At 46.6% G+C, this 22,566-nt stretch overlaps 1 protein-coding gene across 1 annotated transcript in view; it reads right to left on the bottom strand.

The window, feature by feature from the left end:
• Window positions 1–22,566, bottom strand: part of LOC120990612 — a 658,216-nt gene that overhangs the window by 31,063 nt on the left and 604,587 nt on the right. The window contains 1 exon segment of the mRNA XM_040419532.1: window positions 7,655–7,666. Within this exon segment, the coding sequence (XP_040275466.1) occupies window positions 7,655–7,666 (12 nt within the window).

The raw sequence follows: 22,566 nt of genomic DNA, 5'->3' as shown, positions 1-22,566 counted from the left end.
ACGCCTGGCAGACGCGTCCTCTGGCCATGCTGCCTCCGTGCTCCATCCCATAGGGGCACGCACCCGCTGCTTCTTGTTATTTATGTTTCCAGGAGAACTCACTTCCTGTTTCCTGGCACCGCCTCTGGGCAGGGTTACAAGTTTAAATAGCAGCTTCCTCTCCTAGGAAGTTGCCTGAGCGTTGAGTTACTAACAGTAATAGCGAAGGTGTTCTGTTTTGACCTTCTGTGTTTGACATTCTGTGTTTGACCATTCTGTTTGCCTGCCGCTTGAATAGACTACTGGACCTGTCTGAGCCTGTCCGATCATCTGTACCACCTTCTGACCGCTGGCTTGTCTCTGACCATGGTTCAGCTTCTGACAATCATCATTATCATCTGCTGCCTTTACTCCAGTCTTCTCTGCAATACCACTTCTCGCCACCGTATCAGTTATTGGACTCAGTTCACACTAACTGCTGTTCAAATTTAGGTATTAGAGCGTTACCTGTTGTCTGACTGTCAACCATATTAGCTAATCCTGTAGGTAGTGGTTCCGTTTCTCTCTTGCTGCATTCTGTCCTGTTTCCTGTGAGAGTGCTGAATAAAACACTAGGGGTTAGAGGCTACCATCCCTTGGTTGACACAGAGAATCCACGCTATCTCTGGTTTGACCAGTGGGTCCCACCTACTAGTCATAATAGTACCATTGGGCTGGTGGTGATCAAAATAAGCAGAGATGTTTACCTATAGTGGTTGTGCTGAAGGAACAACACTTAGAAAGGTAGTCCAATATGTTGAACGACCTTGCTGCTCTTCCCAGTCAGTCGACGTACAGGCCGACTCTTGCAACTTAAAAAACAGAGATAGGGATAAAAATGACTGCATGCTGCTCATAGAAGGCACATAGAACCAACTTGTACGTGCAACTGATTATTTATTGGGATGTAGGATAACGCATTTCAGAGCCGAAAAGCCATTATTATAAAGAAGTAATGTACTTAGGGCATCCCAAATAGCTGTGACATTCCCTGTAATTTTTTATTAGCCGCTGGTGACAGCAGTGACATTACCTGCGCTACATCTCCTGTATAACATTTCCGTATCCCAAATATCTGTGACATTCACTGTAATTAATTTGCGCATATACTTACAAAACCTGTGCTACTGTACGTGTGACATACTTTCAAGCATATATACTATTTAATATGAAGAAGGCGAGGAGTAAGGGACGGGGAAGTGGCCGTGCTGCTGATGGTGCACGCAGAGGCCGTGGCCCTGGGTGCGGTGAAACTGTGCCTGCTGCCAGAGCAGAAGAAAAACAATCATCCACGACACCTAGCTTCATGTCCCAGTTTGTAGGGCTGCGCACGACAACACTTGAAGTCAGACCAGTGCGAGCAGGTGGTCGGTTGGATTGCAGCAGATAATGCTTCCAGTCGGTTAAGCACCACCCTGCCTTCCACAAAGTCCAGTCTCAGTAGCCAAGAGTCTGGGCAGCAGCATCCTTACCCTGATCCTCCTTCCTCCTACCATGGAGAGTCTTGGCAAACAAGTGATCCCACACTCGGATATACCAAGGAGCTCTTTTCAGCGCCATTCCTTGATTTGGGCCTCTTGCCAAGCCCGCTTGAAGAGGGACATGAGGAGATCTTGTAAACTGATTCCCAAACTATTGAGCATCCACAGTCAGAAAAAGATGATGGTGGGGAATGGCAATTAGTGTTTCACGAGGTGGATGATGATGAGACACAGTTGCCAATAAGTGAACGGCAAATAGTGTCTCAAGAGGTTGATGCTGCGGATGAGACACAGTTGTCAATAAGTGAGGTTCTTGTTAGGTCAACAAGTCAGAAGGATGACCAGAGTGAGGAAGTGGAAGAGGAGGTGGTGGATGATGAAATCACTGACCCAACCTGGGAAGGTGGCAAGCCAAGTGAGGACATCAGTACAGAGGGCGAGGGATCCGCAGCACCGCAACAGGCTGGAAGAGGCAGTGGGGTGGCAAAAGGGAGAAGGCAGGCCACACCAAACAGGCCCGCAACTGTTCCCCCGAGCACCCCCTTGCGGCAATCTCCTTTTCCAAGGGGTAGGTGTTCCGCAGTCTGGCGCTTTTTTGAGGAAAGTGTGGACGATAAAAGAATTGTCATTTGAAACCTGTACCGTACCAAAATGAGCAGGGATGTGAACACTAGCAACCTCACCACCACCAGCATGATCCGCTACATGGCATCAAAGCACTGTAATAGGTAGACTGAATGCCTGGGTCCACAATCAGTGTCTGCGGGTCACACCACTGCTTCCTCTTCCCCTGTATTACGTGCTGGCCAATCCCCTGTCCAAGACGCAGGACCGGGTGCCTCCCGTCCTGCACCTGGACCTTCAGCTAGCACATCCACTTCTGTGTCCCAGCGCAGCGTACAGATGTCCATACCCCAGGCCTTTGAACGAAAGAGCAAATACCAAGCCACCCACCCACCCACAGACCATAGCACTAAATGTGCACCTTTCCAAATTGCTGGCCCTGGAAATGTTGCCATTTAGGCTTGTGGACACTCAGGCTTTCCGCAGCCTGATGGCGGCAGCCATCCTTCGTTACTCCAGCCGCCACTATTTTTCCTGATGTGCCATGCCCTCCTTACACCAGCATGTGTCCCGTAACATCACCCGTGCCCTGACCAACGCAGTTATTGGTAAGATCCACTTAACGACTGACACATGGGCAAGTCCTTGTGGTCAGGGTCGCTACATTTCCCTGAGGGCACACTGGATGAACGTTGTGGAGGCCGGGAGCGATTCGTACCCTGGGATGGCACAGGTGCTACCGAGGGTATGCGGGCCCTACTTTTGTCAAGATTTCCGCCACCACCTACAATAGTGTCTGCAACTCCCCCTTCTCCTCCTCCACCTCTGAATTCTCATCTTGCTGCACCAGTCAGTAGCTGTCTCGCCACTCAACCTACAACCAGGCATGGTTGTGTCTGATAATGGCCGTAACTTGGTGGCGGCTTTGGAGCTTGGCAAGCTCACACACATCCCATGCCTAGCCATGTGTTAAACTTATGCACAACATGGTTCAGCGGTTTCTCAAAACATACTCCAATTTGCCTGAGCTACTGGTGAAATTGCGCGGCGTGTGTGGCCATTTCCGAAAGTCATCTACAGCTGCCGCCGGTCTAGCAATGCTGCAGCAGCGCTTGCGGCTTCCAGCTCACCGACTGTTGTGCGACCTCCACGTTCCACATGTTGGCCAGGCTTTGTGAGCAGCAGGGTGCAGTAGTGGAATACCAGCTGCAACATGGTCGTCACCTTTCCAGTCAGCTTCCGCTCTTCACAAGCGAGGAGTGGGCATGGATGTCTGACCTCTGTGAGGATTTACACAACTTTGAGGAATCAACACAGATGGTGAGCGGTGATAACACTATTATCAGCGTAACCATCCCACTTCTGTGAATACTGCTCACAATGAAGGCGGACGCTTTGCATGTGGAAATGGGGGAAGACATTACACAGGGTGATAGCCAGACCACCCTCAGTTCATCTTCTCAGCGTGAATTGGATGATGAGGAGGAGGAGCAGGAGACGGTTTCCTCCGCTACAGAGGGTAGTACCCATAGCAGGTTTATTCCATCTGTTCAGCGTGGATGGGCCAAAGAGGAGGAAGAGGATGAGGAGATTGAGAGTCATCCTCCTGATGAGGACAGAGAAGTCTTGCCTGTTGGGACTCTGGCACACATGGCTGACTTTATGTTAGGCTGCCTTTTCCGTGACCCTCGCGTTATACGTATTTTGGACAACACTGATTACTGGGTGTTCACCCTTCTCGACCCCCGCTTCAAAGAGAACTTCTCATCTCTCATTCCTCTGGAATCTTGTGGAAAAATTGCTCCAAAAATCTCCAGCTGACAACGCTGGCTGCAGAGTCCGAAGTTCCTTGGGCAACCGAGGAGGGGAGACGAGGGGAACACACAGCAGTTCCAACAGAGGCAACACTCTCCAAGGCCTGGGACAGTTTCATGACACCCTGCCATCACCCTCAACCTGATGTGCGGCCTAGTGTCACAAGGAGGGAAAAGTTTTGAAAGATGGTGAAGGAATACATAGCAGACAGTGTCAGCGTCCTCAATGATCCCTCTGTGCCTTACAACTACTGGGTGTCCAAGCTGGACACGTGGCACGAACTGACGCTCTATGTCTTGGAGGTGCTGGCCTGCCCTGCCACCAGCGTTTTATCAGAGCGGGTATTTAGTGCTGCTGGGGGCATAATAACTGATAAGCGCATCCGCCTGTCAACTGAAAATGCTGACAGGTTGACTCTTATCAGAATGAACAAGGCCTGGATTGTCCCTGACTTCTCTACTCCACCAGAGGAAAGCGGCTGAACATAAAGGCACTTTACATGTGTTGTTTATAATGTACTGAATACACTGTATTCCCTGCACCCCTTATAATGCTCTCAAGTACAGCAGCTCCTGAGTAGAGGTGTAGGTCCCCAACCCAGACCAGACCAGCTTCCCACATTAGGCAGGAGAAGACCTGTTCAGTAAGGAGAGGCCGTCTATAGTGAATCCGGACTGAACTGGATCATTTCCAGGATGTTTACATTCGGCCATCATAGCTTTTTCCAAAGCTTCAACCCCTTTGAAGGCCCTAGAACCCTACAGGTGGAGACCCCCTGGTCCTCATCCGGGTCCCCCAACCGGTCGGACATGAACAATCTCTTTGTTACTTTCTTCCCTTAGAATGAATATTCCCCTCTTTATTCTTCTCCTCCTCAGAGGAGGAAACAGTTTATCCTGAATTCTCCATCAGGGGCTTCCTCTTCAGACCTGCATTCCGGGAACAATTACATCTCAGTCTTTTATTTCGTCCATAGGAGACTCTAGAGAGGTGACCACAGCTCTGTACAGACTGTTATATCAGAGAACTACAACCCCCAGCATGTCCAGAGGAGAGAACTACAACTCCCACAATGTCCAGACTGTTATATATCAGAGGAGAAGAGTACAGAATGTTATATGATATCTCAGAGGTGACACTCCAGGCTGTTATTGTAGGTTTCAGAGGAGAGAACTACAACTCCCAGAATTTCTCCAGTTCTGTAGGAAAGAAATCATAAAATGCTTTCTCCATACAAGGATCATCCCTCACATGTCACATGACCACAATTACTGCTCCTCCTCCTTATTATCTCTGCTCTACAGCTGACCCCGCCCCCTTCACTGATCACATGATGGTGACATCATCACAGGTCCTAAACCACCTCTTCTCCTTTCCACTGCTGAGCCCCGCCCCCTGCACTGATCACATGATGGTGACATCATCACAGGTCCTTCCCCACCTTTTCTACTCTCCACTGCTTAGCCCCGCCCCCTGCACTGATCACATGACGGTGACGTCACCCCAGGTCCTTCAGCTCTGGCAGTGCAGCAGATACTGGGCAGGTCCTGATCGGTATTCACTGCTGAGCTCCGCCCCCTGCACTGATCACATGACGGTGACGTCACCACAGGTCCTTCAGCTCTGGCAGTGCAGCAGATACTGGGCAGGTCCTGGTCGGTAGTCAGGGCTCTTGTTCTCTCTGGTATCAGCCATTCCTCCAGCCTGCAGGTAAGATGAGCTGTGAGGAGACAGTGTGGTGGAGAGCTCAGACATGTCACCTCTGGAGATTCTCCTCCATTACACACAAGGAATCCTTCTCCGCTCCTCAGCTTAGTATGATGGGGGAGGAGTAGTGGGGAGAGTGGGGGTTGTCATCATTCTCTGGCCCCTGACTGTCCTGGTGAGGGGCCCCTGCCTCCAGGAGGAGAATGAATGGAGCGGGGCCCGACCTGAGCTCAGCTCTCTCCAGTCTCTTCTCTAGGAGTTCTGGACACAGCTGAGCACAGCCCAGAGGTGGGACCTGCATCTATCAGACATTTATCTCCTGTGGAGCCACCAGAGATCTCCATGTTGGGGCCCCTGACTGTCCTGGTGAGGGGCCCCTGCCTCCAGGAGGAGAATGAATGGAGCGGGGCCCGGCCTGAGCTCAGCTCTCTCCAGTCTCTTCTCTAGGAGTTCTGGACACGGCTGAGCACAGCCCAGAGGTGGGACCTGCATCTACCAGACATTTATCTCCTGTGAAGCCACCAGAGATCTCCATGTTGGGGCCCCTGACTGTCCTGGTGAGGGGCCCCTGCCTCCAGGAGGAGAATGAATGGAGCGGGGGCCCGGCCTGAGCTCAGCTCTCTCCAGTCTCTTCTCTAGGAGTTCTGGACACGGCTGAAGGATTAAATGGTCACTCGGACCTCAGTGTAACGTTTGCAGCCTTTCTGACTTGTAATCATAACATTTTTATCTTTATTATCACTCTTTTAAAATACATTTGCTACTTGGGAACTCGCTCACGGAGATCAGGGTTCGGGATGGGTCTCAGTTTGTTATGTCCACATTGGACTTCTCAGGGTGGGATATGAACCCCTTCCTCGAGTCTCCAAACTGTGCAACAGTCTCTATGTCTAACACTATCTAAGTGCAATGTCCCACTGTGGGGTCCCTGCCTCACGATCCCTGAACCACAATCTTAATTCCTGCATCCCTACATGTCTCGCCGTGTGCTCGGCGTCTTCAGGGGATGACATGCAGGTATTACGTGTGGGGACGGGGATGAAGCTTAAAATCCTCGCTTCCAACAGGTGGGGTCAAGTCGTCCAATCACTGTATCTCTTCCAGTGATGGACAAGGTCTCAGCCAATGGGTTACGAATGCAGGGCGCACTCTCACAGCGTCAGTGACATCATCCAGGGTAACGCGTCGCGCCTGCGCCAATACTTATAAGATGTAGAACTTTCTATCTCTTATCTTTGCGCTTGCGCTCCTCCGTTATGTCATCCTTTCGGTAAGATTCTTAACTTAAGAAAGTTCCCATCGATCGATCTCCTGCGCTTGCGCCTACACTTAGAAGATTTCCTCATCGGCAGCTTCTACCTTCGTGCTGCGCGCTTGTGTCTTTTACTTTCAGGTGAGACTTCCGTCCGTGTGCTGGCGCCGTCGCTTGGGGACTATTCTCCTATCTCAACCTCTGTCTTTATGTATGGCTGCTCCTGAAAGGCCGCTGTTGTACTACTTGTCTCTGCGTTATCATGTGGACAATTCTTTCTTTTTTTCTTTCTTTTTACTTTTTCACTTTCTTCTTGTTTTTTGCTCTTCTTATTCTATTATGGATTTGGCTCTGCATTTATTAGACTTAGTGATTGCTGTGAAACGTTCTGTATATTTAAATGCTATTGTTATTTTTTTTTCTTTTATTTGCAGATCTCTTTATTATGTTGTCTCCTCCCACGGACGGATTACCTACGAGAAGAACGCCCGCCCGCCTTGGTAAGTCTTGTAAAGAATATACAGTAATTCAGCTTTTTTAAAACTAAAAAAACAAACCCTAGAACGATCGCTCCTCTTTTTCTTATGTAGTCATCCTAAATATGAACTATTATAAGACTTGAAAATGCCGTATTAGGTTATTTTATAGAAATGAGGCAAATGTGAAGCCCTCATTTAACCCGTTTGGTGCTAGAGCATGGAGACGATAGATCCATTTGGTCTCTTCTTGTTGCAGCTTCTTATCCACACTACCTTGTCTAGGGCTTATTTTTTGTATCCCCCAGATTTTTAAACCTGTGGTTTTCCCATCATGATACCTCTGCAGATGTCTTGACAGAGGTGTTTCCTCACTCGTATTCAAGATGCTAAAATGCTTGGAAATTCTTCTCATTAATTCCTGGATGGTTTTACCAATGTACAGTTTGTTACAGTCACATTGGAATCCATACACCAACCTAGTACTCCTACAATTCATGTATTCTCTGATCTTGTATGTTTTTCCATCATGTGGATTAGTGAATTCTTTCTTGGGGACCATAAACTTGCAAAAACTGGTGGGTTTGTCATCATTCGCTGGCCCCTGACTGTCCTGGTGAGGGGCCCCTGCCTCCAGGAGGAGAATGAATGGAGCGGGGCCCGGCCTGAGCTCAGCTCTCTCCAGTCTCTTCTCTAGGAGTTCTGGACACAGCTGAGCACAGCCCAGAGGTGGGACCTGCATCTACCAGACATTTATCTCCTGTGGAGCCACCAGAGATCTCCATGTTGGGGCCCCTGGAATCCATGTGGTGGGGGCTCTGAGAAGCGGGGCCCGTCCAGGCTCAGGAAGTGCGGTTCTGGAGGTGACATCTGGTCTTGTTCCCTGGATGATTTCCTCTCCTCTTCTCATAAAGGCGCCTGCAGTACTAGAAGCCTCCAGCTCCTCCAGTTCTCTCCTCTTCTCCTGAACGACCACCAAGGATGGACAAGAAGGAGATCAGCAGAAGAATATTAGACCTCACCTTGGAGATCATCTCCCTGCTGAGCGGAGAGGTAAACTTTTCTAGATTTCTCTCCTCTGTATTGTATTCTGTAACAAGTCAGACATCGGGAAGGAGAATCCATCATAGGAAGTGACAGGAAGAGTCCAGGGTCCTGGAGAACGGCCTCCAGACCTTCCAAGTGATGGAGAACCTGAAGATCAGCCCCCAGTATGGTGAGTCATGTGACCAGTGACCAATAGTCATGTTGTAGGAGCCATGAGAAGGTAAGTAGGCACGTTGTACCAGGAGGAGAGGGCCGGAGGAGAGCACATGGCCCTGAAGGGTTTATTCCCTAAGTGTCTCTCTCCATCCACAGGAGTACACAATAGTGAAGAAGACATCGGGGGACTGTGTGACTCCCATCATCCATCTCCAGGAGTCAGGAGGGCGGAGCAGGACCCCTCCCCCCATCACAGAGCCTCCCCCTCACCCCCTGATACATGAGCAGAAGGTCCTAGAACTCACCCACAAGATGATGGAGCTGCTGACTGGAGAGGTGACACTGCTGGGAATGCTGGGAAATTCTCCAGTAACAGCACTGGAGGGGTCTGGGTGATGACGGTGTCATTGTGTTGTCAGGTTCCTATAAGGTGTCAGGACGTCACTGTCTATTTCTCCATGGAGGAGTGGGAGTATATAGAAGGACACAAGGACCTGTACAAGGAGGCCATGATGGAGGAGCACCCGCCTCTTATATCACAGGGTAAGACCCGTCATGTGCAGTGTATACACGTGTGTGCAGTGACATGTAATGGAGGAGCACCAGCCTCTTATATCACAGGGTAAGAGCCGTCATGTGCAGTGTATACACGTGTGTGCAGTGACATGTAATGGAGGAGCACCAGCCTCTTATATCACAAGGTAAGAGCCGCCATGTGCAGTGTATACACGTGTGTGCAGTGACATGTAATGGAGGAGCACCAGCCTCTTATATCACAGGGTAAGAGCCGTCATGTGCAGTGTATACACGTGTGTGCAGTGACATGTAATGGAGGATCACCAGCCTCTTATATCACAGGGTAAGAGCCGTCATGTGCAGTGTGTACACGTGTGTGCAGTGACATGTAATGGAGGAGCACCAGCCTCTTATATCACAGGGTAAGAGCCGTCATGTGCAGTGTATACACGTGTGTGCAGTGACATGTAATGGAGGAGAACCAGCCTCTTATATCACAAGGTAAGAGCCGTCATGTGCAGTGTATACACGTGTGTGCAGTGACATGTAATGGAGGAGCACCAGCCTCTTATATCACAAGGTAAGACCGTCATGTGCAGTGTATACACGTGTGTGCAGTGACATGTAATGGAGGAGCACCAGCCTCTTATATCACAGGGTAAGAGCCGTCATGTGCAGTGTATACACGTGTGTGCAGTGACATGTAATGGAGGAGCTCCAGCCTCTTATATCACAAGGTAAGAGCCGTCATGTGCAGTGTATACACGTGTGTGCAGTGACATGTAATGGAGGAGCACCAGCCTCTTATATCACAAGGTAAGAGCCGTCATGTGCAGTGTATACACGTGTGTGCAGTGACATGTAATGGAGGAGCACCAGTCTCTTATATCACAAGGTAAGAGCCGTCATGTGCAGTGTATACCCGTGTGTGCAGTGACATGTAATGGAGGAGCACCAGCCTCTTATATCACAAGGTAAGAGCCGTCATGTGCAGTGTATACACGTGTGTGCAGTGACATGTAATGGAGGAGCACCAGTCTCTTATATCACAAGGTAAGAGCCGTCATGTGCAGTGTATACCCGTGTGTGCAGTGACATGTAATGGAGGAGCACCAGCCTCTTATATCACAAGGTAAGACCCGTCATGTGCAGTGTATACACGTGTGTGCAGTGACATGTAATGGAGGAGCACCAGCCTCTTATAGCGGATCCTTTTCCATTCAGAATACATTAGGTCAAAACCAATCCATTTTTGACCACTTCTGAGAGCCCATGACGGATCTCGCATACGGAAAGCCAAAAAGCCAGTGTGAAAGTCGCCTAAGTCGTTGGTGTCTCAATAAAATGTGAGAAAATTTGTAGTAAAATTCTTGTCTGGCATCGGCTTTAAATTGCTAAATGTGATCATGTTGTTCATCACTTCAGCGATTATCTGCTCATCCCCTTCAGACTGAACGTGTGACTTCTAGCAGTAATTGCATGTCCCAGAATGTTCCAGCTGCATTAGAGCGTGTTCACACAGGGCACATTTATTGTAGACATTTCCATGTATTGGGTTGTTTCTGCAGCAGGTGCATGGATTATTACAAGCCACATTCAGGGCAGCGGGACAGTCACAGAAATGTCTGCAGCTGATCTGCTATGTGTGAACTTGCTGGTAGATAACCAGTGACTGATCTGTGCTGCTCTTATAATCTGTCCAAAAAGGGGGGATTTTAAGGTTCCACATTTAGAAACAACAGGCAGGTTCTGCAGGGGCGGGGCTTATGCTGTTCCATTGTTTCCAGACATGGTCGGGCTTTTCACATTTTTTAGTTCTGTTAAGTCATTATTTACTGTATGTAATAAAAGTCATGACCTGGTGTAAACCAGAATCCTGGACTTTGTCAGGAAGTTATAGAAGCTTTGTAAGGCTGGGATCACAAGTGCAGTTTTTTGGCCAAAGTCAGGAATGGATTCCAAATGAATGAACACTTCTCCTTCCTGCTTGATCAACTTCCAGCCTAATTGGAATGTTATAAGTTTGTCTACTCTGTAGTTTGCAAAAAAAAATAAAAAATTTAAAACAAGGTTTCATTTTCATCTTAACAGAAAATCCCAGTAAGAAATGTGAAAATGTCATGTTACCACTAGATGAAGATATCCAGCAGTGCTCTTCAGGAGAAAACCTTATTACCCTTAATGTACATCCAGGACTTCACAGTAAAGATCTGTCATATAATCCTCCTAATTATGAGGAACCTTCTCCTGACCAATCACAGATTGTTACCGCAAGTGCAAGTCAGAAAAGGATTAAAAGGTTTAATTGTGATAAAGAATCCACAAACAGCTCAGGACTTTCTACACATCGAAGACGTCACAAAGGAAAGAAAATGCATACATGTTCAGAATGTGGGAAATGTTTCACACGGAAACAAGATTTTGTTATACATGAGAGAATTCACACAGGAGAGAAGCCATATTCATGTTCAGAATGTGGGAAATGTTTTGCACAGAAATCACTTCTTGTTTTACATGAGAGAATTCACACTGGGGAAAAACCGTATTCATGTTCAGAATGTGGGAAATGTTTTAATCAGAAATCAAATCTTGTTAAACATGAGAGAATTCACACAGGGGAGAAGCCATATTCATGTTCAGAATGTGGGAAATGTTTCGCACAGAAATCATATCTTGTTTTACATAATAGACGTCACACTGGGGAAAAACCGTATTCATGTTCAGAATGTGGGAAAGGTTTTATACAGAAATCACATCTAGTTAAACATGAGAGAATTCACACAGGAGAGAAGCCATATTCATGTTCAGAATGTGGGAAATGTTTTTCAGAAATATCAGGTCTTCTAAGACATAAGAGGAATTACACAGGAGAGAAGCTGCATTCAGATTGAGAAAAATGTTTTTGTTTCTAAAGCCATAATTAGGGTCATTAGTGAAGTCTTACAAGAGAGAAGCCATATGGCCACAATATAAGGAAACAATATATAATTGGGTCATAGACATTGTTTTCATCTCAGGTTGTATATTTGGATATAAAAGCTTAATTGATGTCACATAACGGCTTCTATAAAACATCTGATAAATCCTGTTTAGGAAGACATATATTCTGTTCATGACTTACCGTATTTTTCTACCCCATAAGACACACTTTCACCCCCCCCCCCCCCCCCACAATGGGAGTCTTATGAGATGACTACTGGGCAAAGAAATATAAAAATGTGCGGCACATTGCTTATGCTCGGTACATCGCAGGCTCCTGTTTCTATGCAGCACAGCCTGCGATGTCGGAGCATAAGCAGTGCACCGCACATACTGAGTTCCCGGAAAAGGGAGAGCCCGGCGGCCGCAGCGCATGCTTCCTGATGTCGACTGGCCGCGAAGTGTCAGGTCTGCTGTAGCTGGTGTAGGGTAAGAGACCGGCCTGCCCTGTCTGATGCTGGTGGACAGGGACCGGCCGGCAGATTTGCAGTGAGAACGGTGGGAACAAGCAGATAAGGGGCGGAGCAGGCTTTCCTGCCACACTACCTGCTCCTGTGTTACCAGGCATGAGGGCAGATGAGAGGCTAGGGGGCTTAAAAGAGGTTAGGGGGCTGATAAGAGGCTAGGGGCTGATTATAGGCTAGGGGGCTTAAAAGAGGTTAGGGGGCTGATAAGAGGCTAGGGGCTGATGAAAGGCTGGGGGCTGATGAGAGGGTGGGATTCTGATGATGAGGCATGGGGGTCTCATTTATTTTGGGGCTCTTATCTGAGGTCTGATTGGGGGTCATTCACTTTGGGGTCTGAGCTTAGATCTGATTGGGGGTCTGATCTGAGGTCTTATTGGGGTCTTATTAACATTGGGGGTCTGATTAGGGCTGTCAGCTGAGGTCTGATTAATATTGGGGGACTGATTGCTGGTCTGACCTTAGGTCTAATGAAAAATTTTTTTTTTTCTTATTGTCCTCCTCTAAAACTTAGGTCCATCTTATGGGCTGGTGCATCTTAGCCTGGTTTCACACGGGCGTTGCGGGAAAAGATGCGTGTTTGTTGCGGGAACATGCACGATTTTTCCCCTCGAGTGCAAAGCGTTTTAATGCATTTTGCATGCGCGTGAGAAAAATCTGCATGTTTGGTACCCAGACCTGGAGGTTTGGGTTAGATGTTCTGTAGATTTTATTATTTTCCCTTATAACATGGTTATAAGTGAAATTAATAGCATTCTTAATACAGAATGCTTAGTAAAATAGGACTGGAGGGGTTAAAAAATATATAAATAAAAATTAACTTGCCTTAATCCACTTGTTCGCGCAGCCGGCATCTCTTCTGTCTTCTTCTTTGATTAAAAGGCATTTTTGGAGGAATGATCTGTAGTTTTCATTCATACCATTCTGGGGTATTTTTTAGATCACTTTTTTTTTTTTTTTTATTAAATTTTACTTTATTGATTTTTTTGCGGGAGGTGAAGAGACCAAAAAACAGCTAATCAACCATTTTGACTTTTTTTTCCCCGTTTTGCCATATCTGAAAAATATTTAATAGTTTAAAAGTATGGGTGCTTTGACACGTTGCGATACCCATGATGTGTATTTTTTTTAGATTTTGGGAAAGGGGGTGATTTTTTAAAACTTTTTTTACCGTATTTTATAGTCCCCATGGGGAACTACAAAACGCAATCATCAGATTGCTTCTCTCATACACCAACATTGGAGTATATGAGAGTTACAATGTATTCCTATAGAGCCCGGCCACAGGCAGGGGCTTCATAGGAGCTAACATGCGGCAGCTTCAGTTCATTACGGAGTACTGAGGCTGCCGCACAATGCATCCGGCTCCCCTGAACCTCATGTTTGACCACAGCATCTGAAGGGTTAAAAGTCTGAGATCATTGTTACCGCCAGTCACGGACATTAGCTGCTGGTGTCTGCTGTATGAAACAGCAGGCACCTGGCAGCTATGGTGCATGCGAGAGCTTATTGTTCCTTCCGGAAATGAAGTAATAAATTCTCAACCTTCCTGATCTCTTTACTCCAGGCTAAATAGATCTTAGGACATCTGGAAAGATCTAGGGAATGGAGATGATATTCAGCATTACAGTAAAGCTCATAACAGACACTGGAAGGAGGAGACCTGATTATAATTACCAAAGAACAATCCTTTGGAGTAAGAAGGAATCTGAAGTACAGATCCACTGATGACAAGACTAGGATCTCCCTGTTCTTATAGCAACTGTCATGGCGAGATGGAAATAACCTCTAGGTTAGGTATTTATGTGGGCCCTCCTCCAGAGGTTCAAAGGGAGATGATTAGGGTTGAGCGAACCCCAACTGTAAAGTTACCGAACTTTAGGATTTTTTGACCTCGAACATTTCAGTAAAAGCAAACATATACCCTTTTTTTAAGTGCACCTGCACTGCATATGTGCCAGGGGAAGGGAAAATAATATAGGTAATCCATCTGTGAGTTCAGGGACCCAAGGGGTGACATATTCAATTTTTTTTCTGTAAAGTACCCCTGTGCTGCATATGTGAGTGTAATCAATTCAGTAAATCCATCTGTTAGATTCTGGGAGGATAAATTGAAATTTTTTTTTTGCTATAAAGTACATTTGCGCCCTGCACTGCATTTGTGATAGTGAAAGAAAATCAGTTAAATCCATCTGTTTCATTGTGGGTGAAAAAACCATATCTTTTTTTTGCCATAAAGTACCTTTGCGGCCTGCACTGCAAATCTGATAGTGAAATATAATCAGTAAATAGTGATGGACGAACATCTGCTGGGACTGTTCGCGAACACGCGATCAAATGTTCGCGAACCGCAAGTTCGCGGCGGGTCCTATTCATTTTAATGGATAGGCGAACCTAAAAAACCTTCAGCTCATATTTGCAGCCAAGAAATAATTACTAGAAGTGCACAAATAGTCCCACAACATGGACAGTGACATACCAGATGTATTATTCAAATTTGCGATCTCCATTCATTTTTTTTTTCAATGCGGAATATCGGCAATATAATTTTTGCGTATGCGCAAATGCACTATACAGTACCCAAATGCACTATACAGAAAGTATATTGGTATATAACACCCTGCTTCAATCAGTTTTTTTGGGGGGCGACTGGTATATCACACCAGTAGAAATGATTTGTTCCAATAACGCCTGTCCCTCTATATACCTGCAGTATCGCAGCAGAACCGCACACAACTGCCGCACAATACAAATGCACTATAATATACCGTCTAACATAGAAAGTATATTATAACATTGTACAATGGAAGGCAATCCATTAGAATATACATGAAGATAAAACGTAACCTTTAATGTTACTATGAGGGTCCATTCACACGTCCGTAAGTGTTTTGCGGATACGCAAAACACGGACACCGGCAATGTGCAGTCCGCAATTTGCGAACCGCACATCGCCGGCACTATAATAGAAAATGCCTAATCTTGTCTGCAATTGCGGACAAGAATAGGACATGTTCTATTTTTCTGCGGAAACGGAAGCACAGATGCGGAAGTGCAGATCCGCAAATGCGGATGCGGACAGCACATTCCGGCCCCATGGAAAATTAATGGGTCTGCACCTGTTCCGCAAAATTCCGTCCGGAACCTTACCCTATATAAAAATGGCCCTAGTTAGCCCCTAGCCCCTAGGCCCCTGACTTCCAGGTGATCACTATATAGATCTATGTGTTTTTGACTCATTATATGAGTAGATTATAAGTATATCACACCCCTCTGTGTATCACACCTATCGATAGCACACATATACCAGTGCTTAAAATGACTTTTGTGGCCCTATTAGCTAGCGTTTGGTGTCCCTAACAGCCTGTCCCTGCTCCACACAGCAACCTCTCCCTACACTGGCAAAAGACTGAATATAAAATGGTGGCCAGATCGGGTTTATTTATAAAGTAGGGGGTGTGTCCATGTACTGAAACGTCTCAATTGGCTGTCCTGTACCACCTGATGGATGTGTCATGGGTCAAAGTTCTTCACAATGTAATAGAATATGGCGGGCGCGAATTTCTCCATATGTTCGGCGAATCCCAAACACGCAAAGTTCGCCGCAAAACGACCGCCGGGCGAACCGCAAGGCCATCTCTATCAGTAAATCCATCTGTGGGTGGGTGAAAAAATCATATTTTATTTTCCAGAAAGTACCTTTGCGGCTGGTGCTGAATTTCTGACAGTCCAATAGAACCATCAAATACTGCTGTTACATTGTTGGTTGACAAATTCACATTTTTTGTGACCGTGAAGTAATTGTATTAAGTTCGCCTGTCACAATGTTGTGTGACCTTAAGAAATGTTTCCTCTTTATGACACCGGCATTGCCTTACTGTCAGTGAACTTAATTGTTGACTATTGGCGGTTACATTGTCGCCTAACATAAACCATCTGTTAGTTTGGTGGGTGAATGCAAAGAATGAGGAGAACGTCAAATAAGGGATGTGGCCCCGGTCGTGGTGCTGCTGGTGGAGCTCCTGTTGCAGGGAGAGGACGTGGTCGATCTGGGTGGAAGATGATGTGGAGGACGACGAGGTCCTCGACCCCACATGGAATTAAGGCCATGCGAGTGACCTGTGTAGTTCGGAGGAAGAGGCAGAGGTCGCACAGAGCCACCAGCACAGCAAAAGAGGGAGCAGGGTGCAAACGCGGAGCGGCCTTCCCCTAGACAGTATGCCTGCTACTGCCCACCGCACCAAAGGACCGAGCACACCAAAAACAGCTTCAAGGAGTTCCCTGACGTGGCAGTTCTTCAGACAATGTGCTGACGACAAGACACGAGTGGTTTGCACGCTGTGCAATCAGAGCCTGAAGCGAGGCATAAACGTTTTAAACCTGAGCACAACCTGAATGACCAGGCAGCTAAATGCAAAGCACGAGCTGCAGTGCAGTAGATATTGTACTTCATGACACTGCTAAAATTGGGTCCAAAAAGTTAATTTTTTTGCATAAAAAATACCATATTTACCAAAAATTTTGAAAAATGTGCAAATTTCAAAGTTTCAGTTTCTCTACTTCTGTAATACATATTAATACCCCCAAAGATTGTGATGAATTTACATTCCCCATATGTCTACTTCATGTTTGTAGCATTTTGGGAATGATATTTTATTTTTTGGGGATGTTACAAGGCTTAGAAGTTTAGAAGCAAATCTTTAAATTTTTCAGAAATTTACAAAAACCCAATTTTTAGGGACCACTACAGGTCTGAAGTCACTTTGCGAGGCTTACATAATAGAAAACGCCCAAAAATGACCCCATTATATAAACTACACCCCTCAAGGTATTCAAAACTGATTTTACAAACTTCGTTAACCCTTTAGGTGTTGCACAAGAGTTATTGGCAAATGGGGATGAAATTTGAGAATTTCATTTGTTTTGCCTAATTTTCCATTTTAACCCATTTTTTCCACTAACAAAGCAAGGGTTAACAGCCAAACAAGACTGTATCTTTATTGCCCTGACTCTGCAGTTTACAGAAACACCCAATATGTGGCCGTAAACTACTGTACAGCCACACAGTAGGGCGTAGAGTGAAAGGTGAGCGGTATGGTTTTTGGAAGCCAGATTTTGCTGGACTGGTTTTTTGACACCATGTCCCATTTGAAGCCCCCCTGATGCACCCCTAGAGTAGAAACTCCATAAAAGTGACCCCACCTAAGAAACTACACCCCTCAAGGTATTCAAAACTGATTTTACAAACTTTGTTGACCCTTTAGGTGTTGCACAAGATTTAATGGAAAATAGAGATACAATTTCAAAATTTCACTTTTTTGGCAGATTTTCCATTTTAATATTTTTTTTCCAGTTACAAAGCAAGGGTTAACAGCCAAACAAAACTCATTATTTATGGCCCTGATTCTGTAGTTTACAGAAACACCCCATATGTGGTCGTAAACTGCTGTACGGGCACACGGCAGGGCGCAGAAGGAAAGGAATGCCATACGGTTTTTGGTAGGCAGATTTTGCTGGACTGGTTTATTTACACCATGTCCCATTTGAAGCCCCCCTGATGCACCCCTAGAGTAGAAACTCCAAAAAAGTGACCCCATTTTAGAAACTACGGGATAGGGTGGCAGTTTTGTTGGTACTAGTTTAGGGTACATATGATTTTTGGTTGCTCTATATTACACTTTTTTGTGTGGCAAGGTAACAAGAAATAGCTTTTTTGGCACCGTTTCTTTTTGTTATTTACAAAATTCATCTGACAGGTTAGATCATGTGGTAATTTTATAGAGCAGTTTTACACAATGATTTCATTTTTAAAACAAAAAAAATGTTTTAGTGTCTCCATAATCTAAGAGCCATAGTTTTTTCAGTTTTTGGGCGATTATATTAAGTAGGGTCTCATTTTTTGCGGGATGAGATGAAGGTTTGGTTGGCACTATTTTGGGGTGCATATGACTTTTTGATCTCTTGCTATTACACTTTTTGTGACGTAAGATGACAAAAAATTGATTTTTTTACACCGTATTTTTTATTTATTTTTTACGGTGGTCACCTGAGGGGTTAGGTCATGTGATATTTTTATAGAGCCGGTTGATACGGATGCGGCGATACCTAATATGTATACTTTTTTTTATTTATTTAAGTTTTACACAATGATTTCATTTTTGAAACAAAAAAAATGATGTTTTAGTGTTTCCATAGTCTAAGAGCTATAGTTTTTTCAGTTTTTGGGCGATTATCTTGGGTAGGGTATGATTTTTGCAGGATGAGATGACGGTTTGATTGGTACTATTTTGGCGTACATGCAACTTTTTTGATCACTTTTATTACCTTTTTTGGGATGTAAGGTGGGCAAAATTTCAATTTTCTAATAGTTTTTATTTTTTTATTTTTATGGCGTTCACCGTGCGGGGAAAGTAACATGACCGTTTTATAGATCAGGTAGTTACGGACGCGGCGATACCAAACGTGTAGGGTATTTTATTTTTTTCATTTTTAATCAGTTATAAATTTTTAGATTTTTACTTTTTTTTCAGTTTTTTTTTTAACCAGACCCACTTGGTTCTTGAAGATCCAGTGGGTCTGATGTCTGCATAATACAGTACAGTACACTATATATTCTACTGTACTGTATTTTACTTACACTTTGTCTGAACAGATCTATGCCTTTAGCACAGATCTGTTCAGCACCATGGACAGCAGGATGCCTGAGAAGGCATCCTGTTGCCATGGGAACCTTCCCCGTCTGCTCAGTAGTGGTCAGAACTTCGCAGACGGGGAAGGGTAAGGAAGGGAGCTGTCTGGGGGCTCTCTCCCTCTCCATCGGGGGGCTGCAAAGGCACAGCAGCCCCCCGATGGGAGAGGGAGGGAGCTCCCTCTTACTGTTAACTTTTTCCATACAGTGGTCGGACCGCGGTATGGAAAGGGTTAAACGACTGACATCTGCACAGATGTCAGCCGTTTATACCAGGGTGTCAGCAATGTGCTGACACCCTGGTATACCCACTGAACACCAACGAATTTTCACCGCCCCCGACGCCCACCGCCCACAACTCCCCCCCCCCGGCACCACCTGCCAGCAAAAAATCATGCAGGGGTGCAGGGGGGGGGTGCAAAATCTATATTTTAGGGACACTAAAGTTTCTGATCCCCGCGGTCAGGGACCGCGGGGATCAGAAACTGCAGAAAGCGCAGCAAACCGCAGGTCTGAATTGACCTGCGGTTTGCGGCGATCGCCGATAGGGGGGGTCACATGACCCCCCCTGGCGTTGTGACAGTATGCCGGCTGAATGATTTCAGCCGGCATCCCATTCCGATTACCCCCCGCGGCGCCGGAATCGTGAATTAAAGTTAGGATGTACCGGTACGCCCTGAGTCCTTAAGGACTCGGGAAATAGGGCGTACCGGTACGCCCTGCATCCTTAAGGGGTTAAGGAGATAAGCGGGAATTCTCAAAAGGTGGATAATCAAAAGGACCCGCAATCCTACCAAATTCGAATTCTTTCTTCATTTTAATACGCACTACATCCACATATCTATCTACCGATTTTTAATTATCCGCCAATGAACAACCAATATCCTTGAATTCGGCAACAATAAAACCTAGAGAAAAACCATCAATAATATATTAGCTTTCACTTGGTCTGGATATCGCTTTAACCATGGCAACATTTCTGTTAATCTTACTGGAGTACAAGTATTTTGCAAGCTGCTCCTGACAGCTGCTGAAAATTTGCCTGTCCGCTCCTCTTAAAGCATCTAGAAAAGGGAAGGGAGCCCCCACAAAAGGAGCACTCATGCTTATAGCGACAATTTGCTAACCACTTACAGGGATTCTCATTGAAAGCAAAAAAAACTCCCTTCCTCAGACCTTGAGGGGAGGGAGACTGCTTAGGCGGAGCGGTTCTTTGTGGTAACATCAAATTTATCCATAAGCCGATATCCTTAACACCCCACTTCAAAGATGGATGAACTGCTAATTTCTTTCTAAATAATTCATCATAGTGGAACCATGCCACACCACCAACGTTACGGTATGCCTCCAATATGATGTCTAAATGTTGGAATAAACTGCAACATTTTTCTGGGAATTTTTTTCCAAGGACCGCTGAATAAATGCAGAAAGCTTGCAGCCAGTCATTAAAGGAAGGTGGCTGACTGCACTTTCTTTCTTCATCCAACTTTTCTTCCTTCTTGTCTGTGTGGACAGCATGTTCTTTAATGGACGGTAATAATGATAAAAATTCAATAAATTCTAAATGCCAAATACGTTCTTTAATGCTTTGTGTTAAATGAAAGCCTAGAGGCGATAATTCACAAGACAAAGCCTCTTTAACACAGGCTTCAGAAACGCCAATACCTTTATCCAACACAGGAATAGTTTGACTCTGACTTGACGCCTTGGGCTGGTTAAGCAAAACCCCAGATGGCGATGCAATATTCCCTTTCTGAATAAAATCAGGAAACAAAAGGGAGTATAAACCAGAAACAAAATGTTGGCTGGAAAGTAAATTAGACATGGACTGAACTAGATGGCGCCTCCTGATCAGGATCAGAGGAATGAAGCTTATTCTCCTCCAGCTTCAGACGATCTTCACCCCAGAATTCAGGTAAGATTGCTGGGGCTGAAGGCAGGTTTATAGGAAAGCTGGCTGCTGCTTGGAATATTGTAGATCCATTGTGGGTCTTTAACTGCGCTTGGCTCCACCCCTTGCTACCATCCTTAGATAAATTCATCGCTGGTTATTGCCGATGTAAGGCGCCGCTGCCCCACTTCCACAGATGTCCCCTCCACTGCCTGCTGCTGCCGCTGCCTCCCGGGACTTGCTGGGGCTGGCGCCTCCTCCTCCACTGCTTCCCTGGATCTGGCCCTCCTTCTCCCAGACTCAGAGGGTGGAGTGTATGCGTGCCGTGCCCTGCAAGCTCTTTTGCTGGGCCGCGCCTCCAACTCCGCCCCTCATAGCCGGCTGCTTTCTTGCACTGCTCCTCGTCACTCCTCGGCCTGTTCTCCCGGCTCCGTTTCTTCCGCCGCTTTAATCCTCGCTTCAGGCTGGGAAACACAATGCCACAGCCACTCCTCACTGCCGGCCGACTCCACTGGCTGAATCATCTGCCTCAGAAGGTCCTCCATCCCTGCACTGCTCCTGATCTTCTTGACTGACAGGTACTGAAGTTGATGTCTCTTCTTTTAAATCCCTAGGTTTCTCGCCGCCAGAGGATCCAGCCAATCAGCTAAGAAGAATCTTCCAGCCTCAGGACACCGGAACCAATCAGTACCTGGATCATTAGGAACCATCGCTGGGCAGAAGACCTGAGACAAAAATAGGGGTGGGAGGGGGGAGCACAAAACCACCACACACTGCCAAAACATTAAAACTACAAAAACCCACCAAAGGATAGTGACTAGTGTCCCCATGAGTCCCCCAAGCTAAATGGTCTGGGGGCCTCTTATACTCTTATTGTAGCAGCCCTGCACTGCCCTCAACTACTTATGGTCACTGACCTGTGAGTTCCCACTGTCAGCTCTGTGTTTACCCTGTGCCCCCTCCTGTGTGGCCCCTGTGCCCCCTCCTGTGTGCTCCCTGTGCCCCCTCCTTTGAGCTCCCTGTGCATGCAGTGTGAGCTCCCTGTGCCCCCTCCTGTGTTCTCCCTGTGTGTGATCCCTGTGCCCGCTGTGTGCACTTCCTGTGTCCCCCCGTGTGAGCCCGCTGTGTGAGCTCCCTGTGCCCCCTACTGTGCGCTCCCTGTGCCCCCTCCTGTGTTCTCCCTGTGTGTGATCCCTGTGCCCGCTGTGTGCACTTCCTGTGTCCCCCCGTGTGAGCCCGCTGTGTGAGCTCCCTGTGCCCCCTACTGTGCGCTCCCTGTGCCCCCTCCTGTGTTCTCCCTGTGTGTGATCCCTGTGCCCGCTGTTTGTGCTTCCTGTGTGAGCTCCCTGTGCCCCCTCCTGTGTGCTCCCTGTGCCCCCTCCTTTGAGCTCCCTGTGCATGCAGTGTGAGCTCCCTGTGCCCCCTCCTGTGTTCTCCCTGTGTGTGATCCCTGTGCCCGCTGTGTGCACTTCCTGTGTCCCCCGTGTGAGCCCGCTGTGTGAGCTCCCTGTG

The sequence above is a fragment of the Bufo bufo genome, chromosome 2 (assembly GCF_905171765.1).
Source record: "Bufo bufo chromosome 2, aBufBuf1.1, whole genome shotgun sequence".
NCBI classification, from domain to species: domain Eukaryota; kingdom Metazoa; phylum Chordata; class Amphibia; order Anura; family Bufonidae; genus Bufo; species Bufo bufo.
Note: the sequence above shows the minus strand (reverse complement) of the source record. Positions and strands in the feature narration are given on the sequence as shown.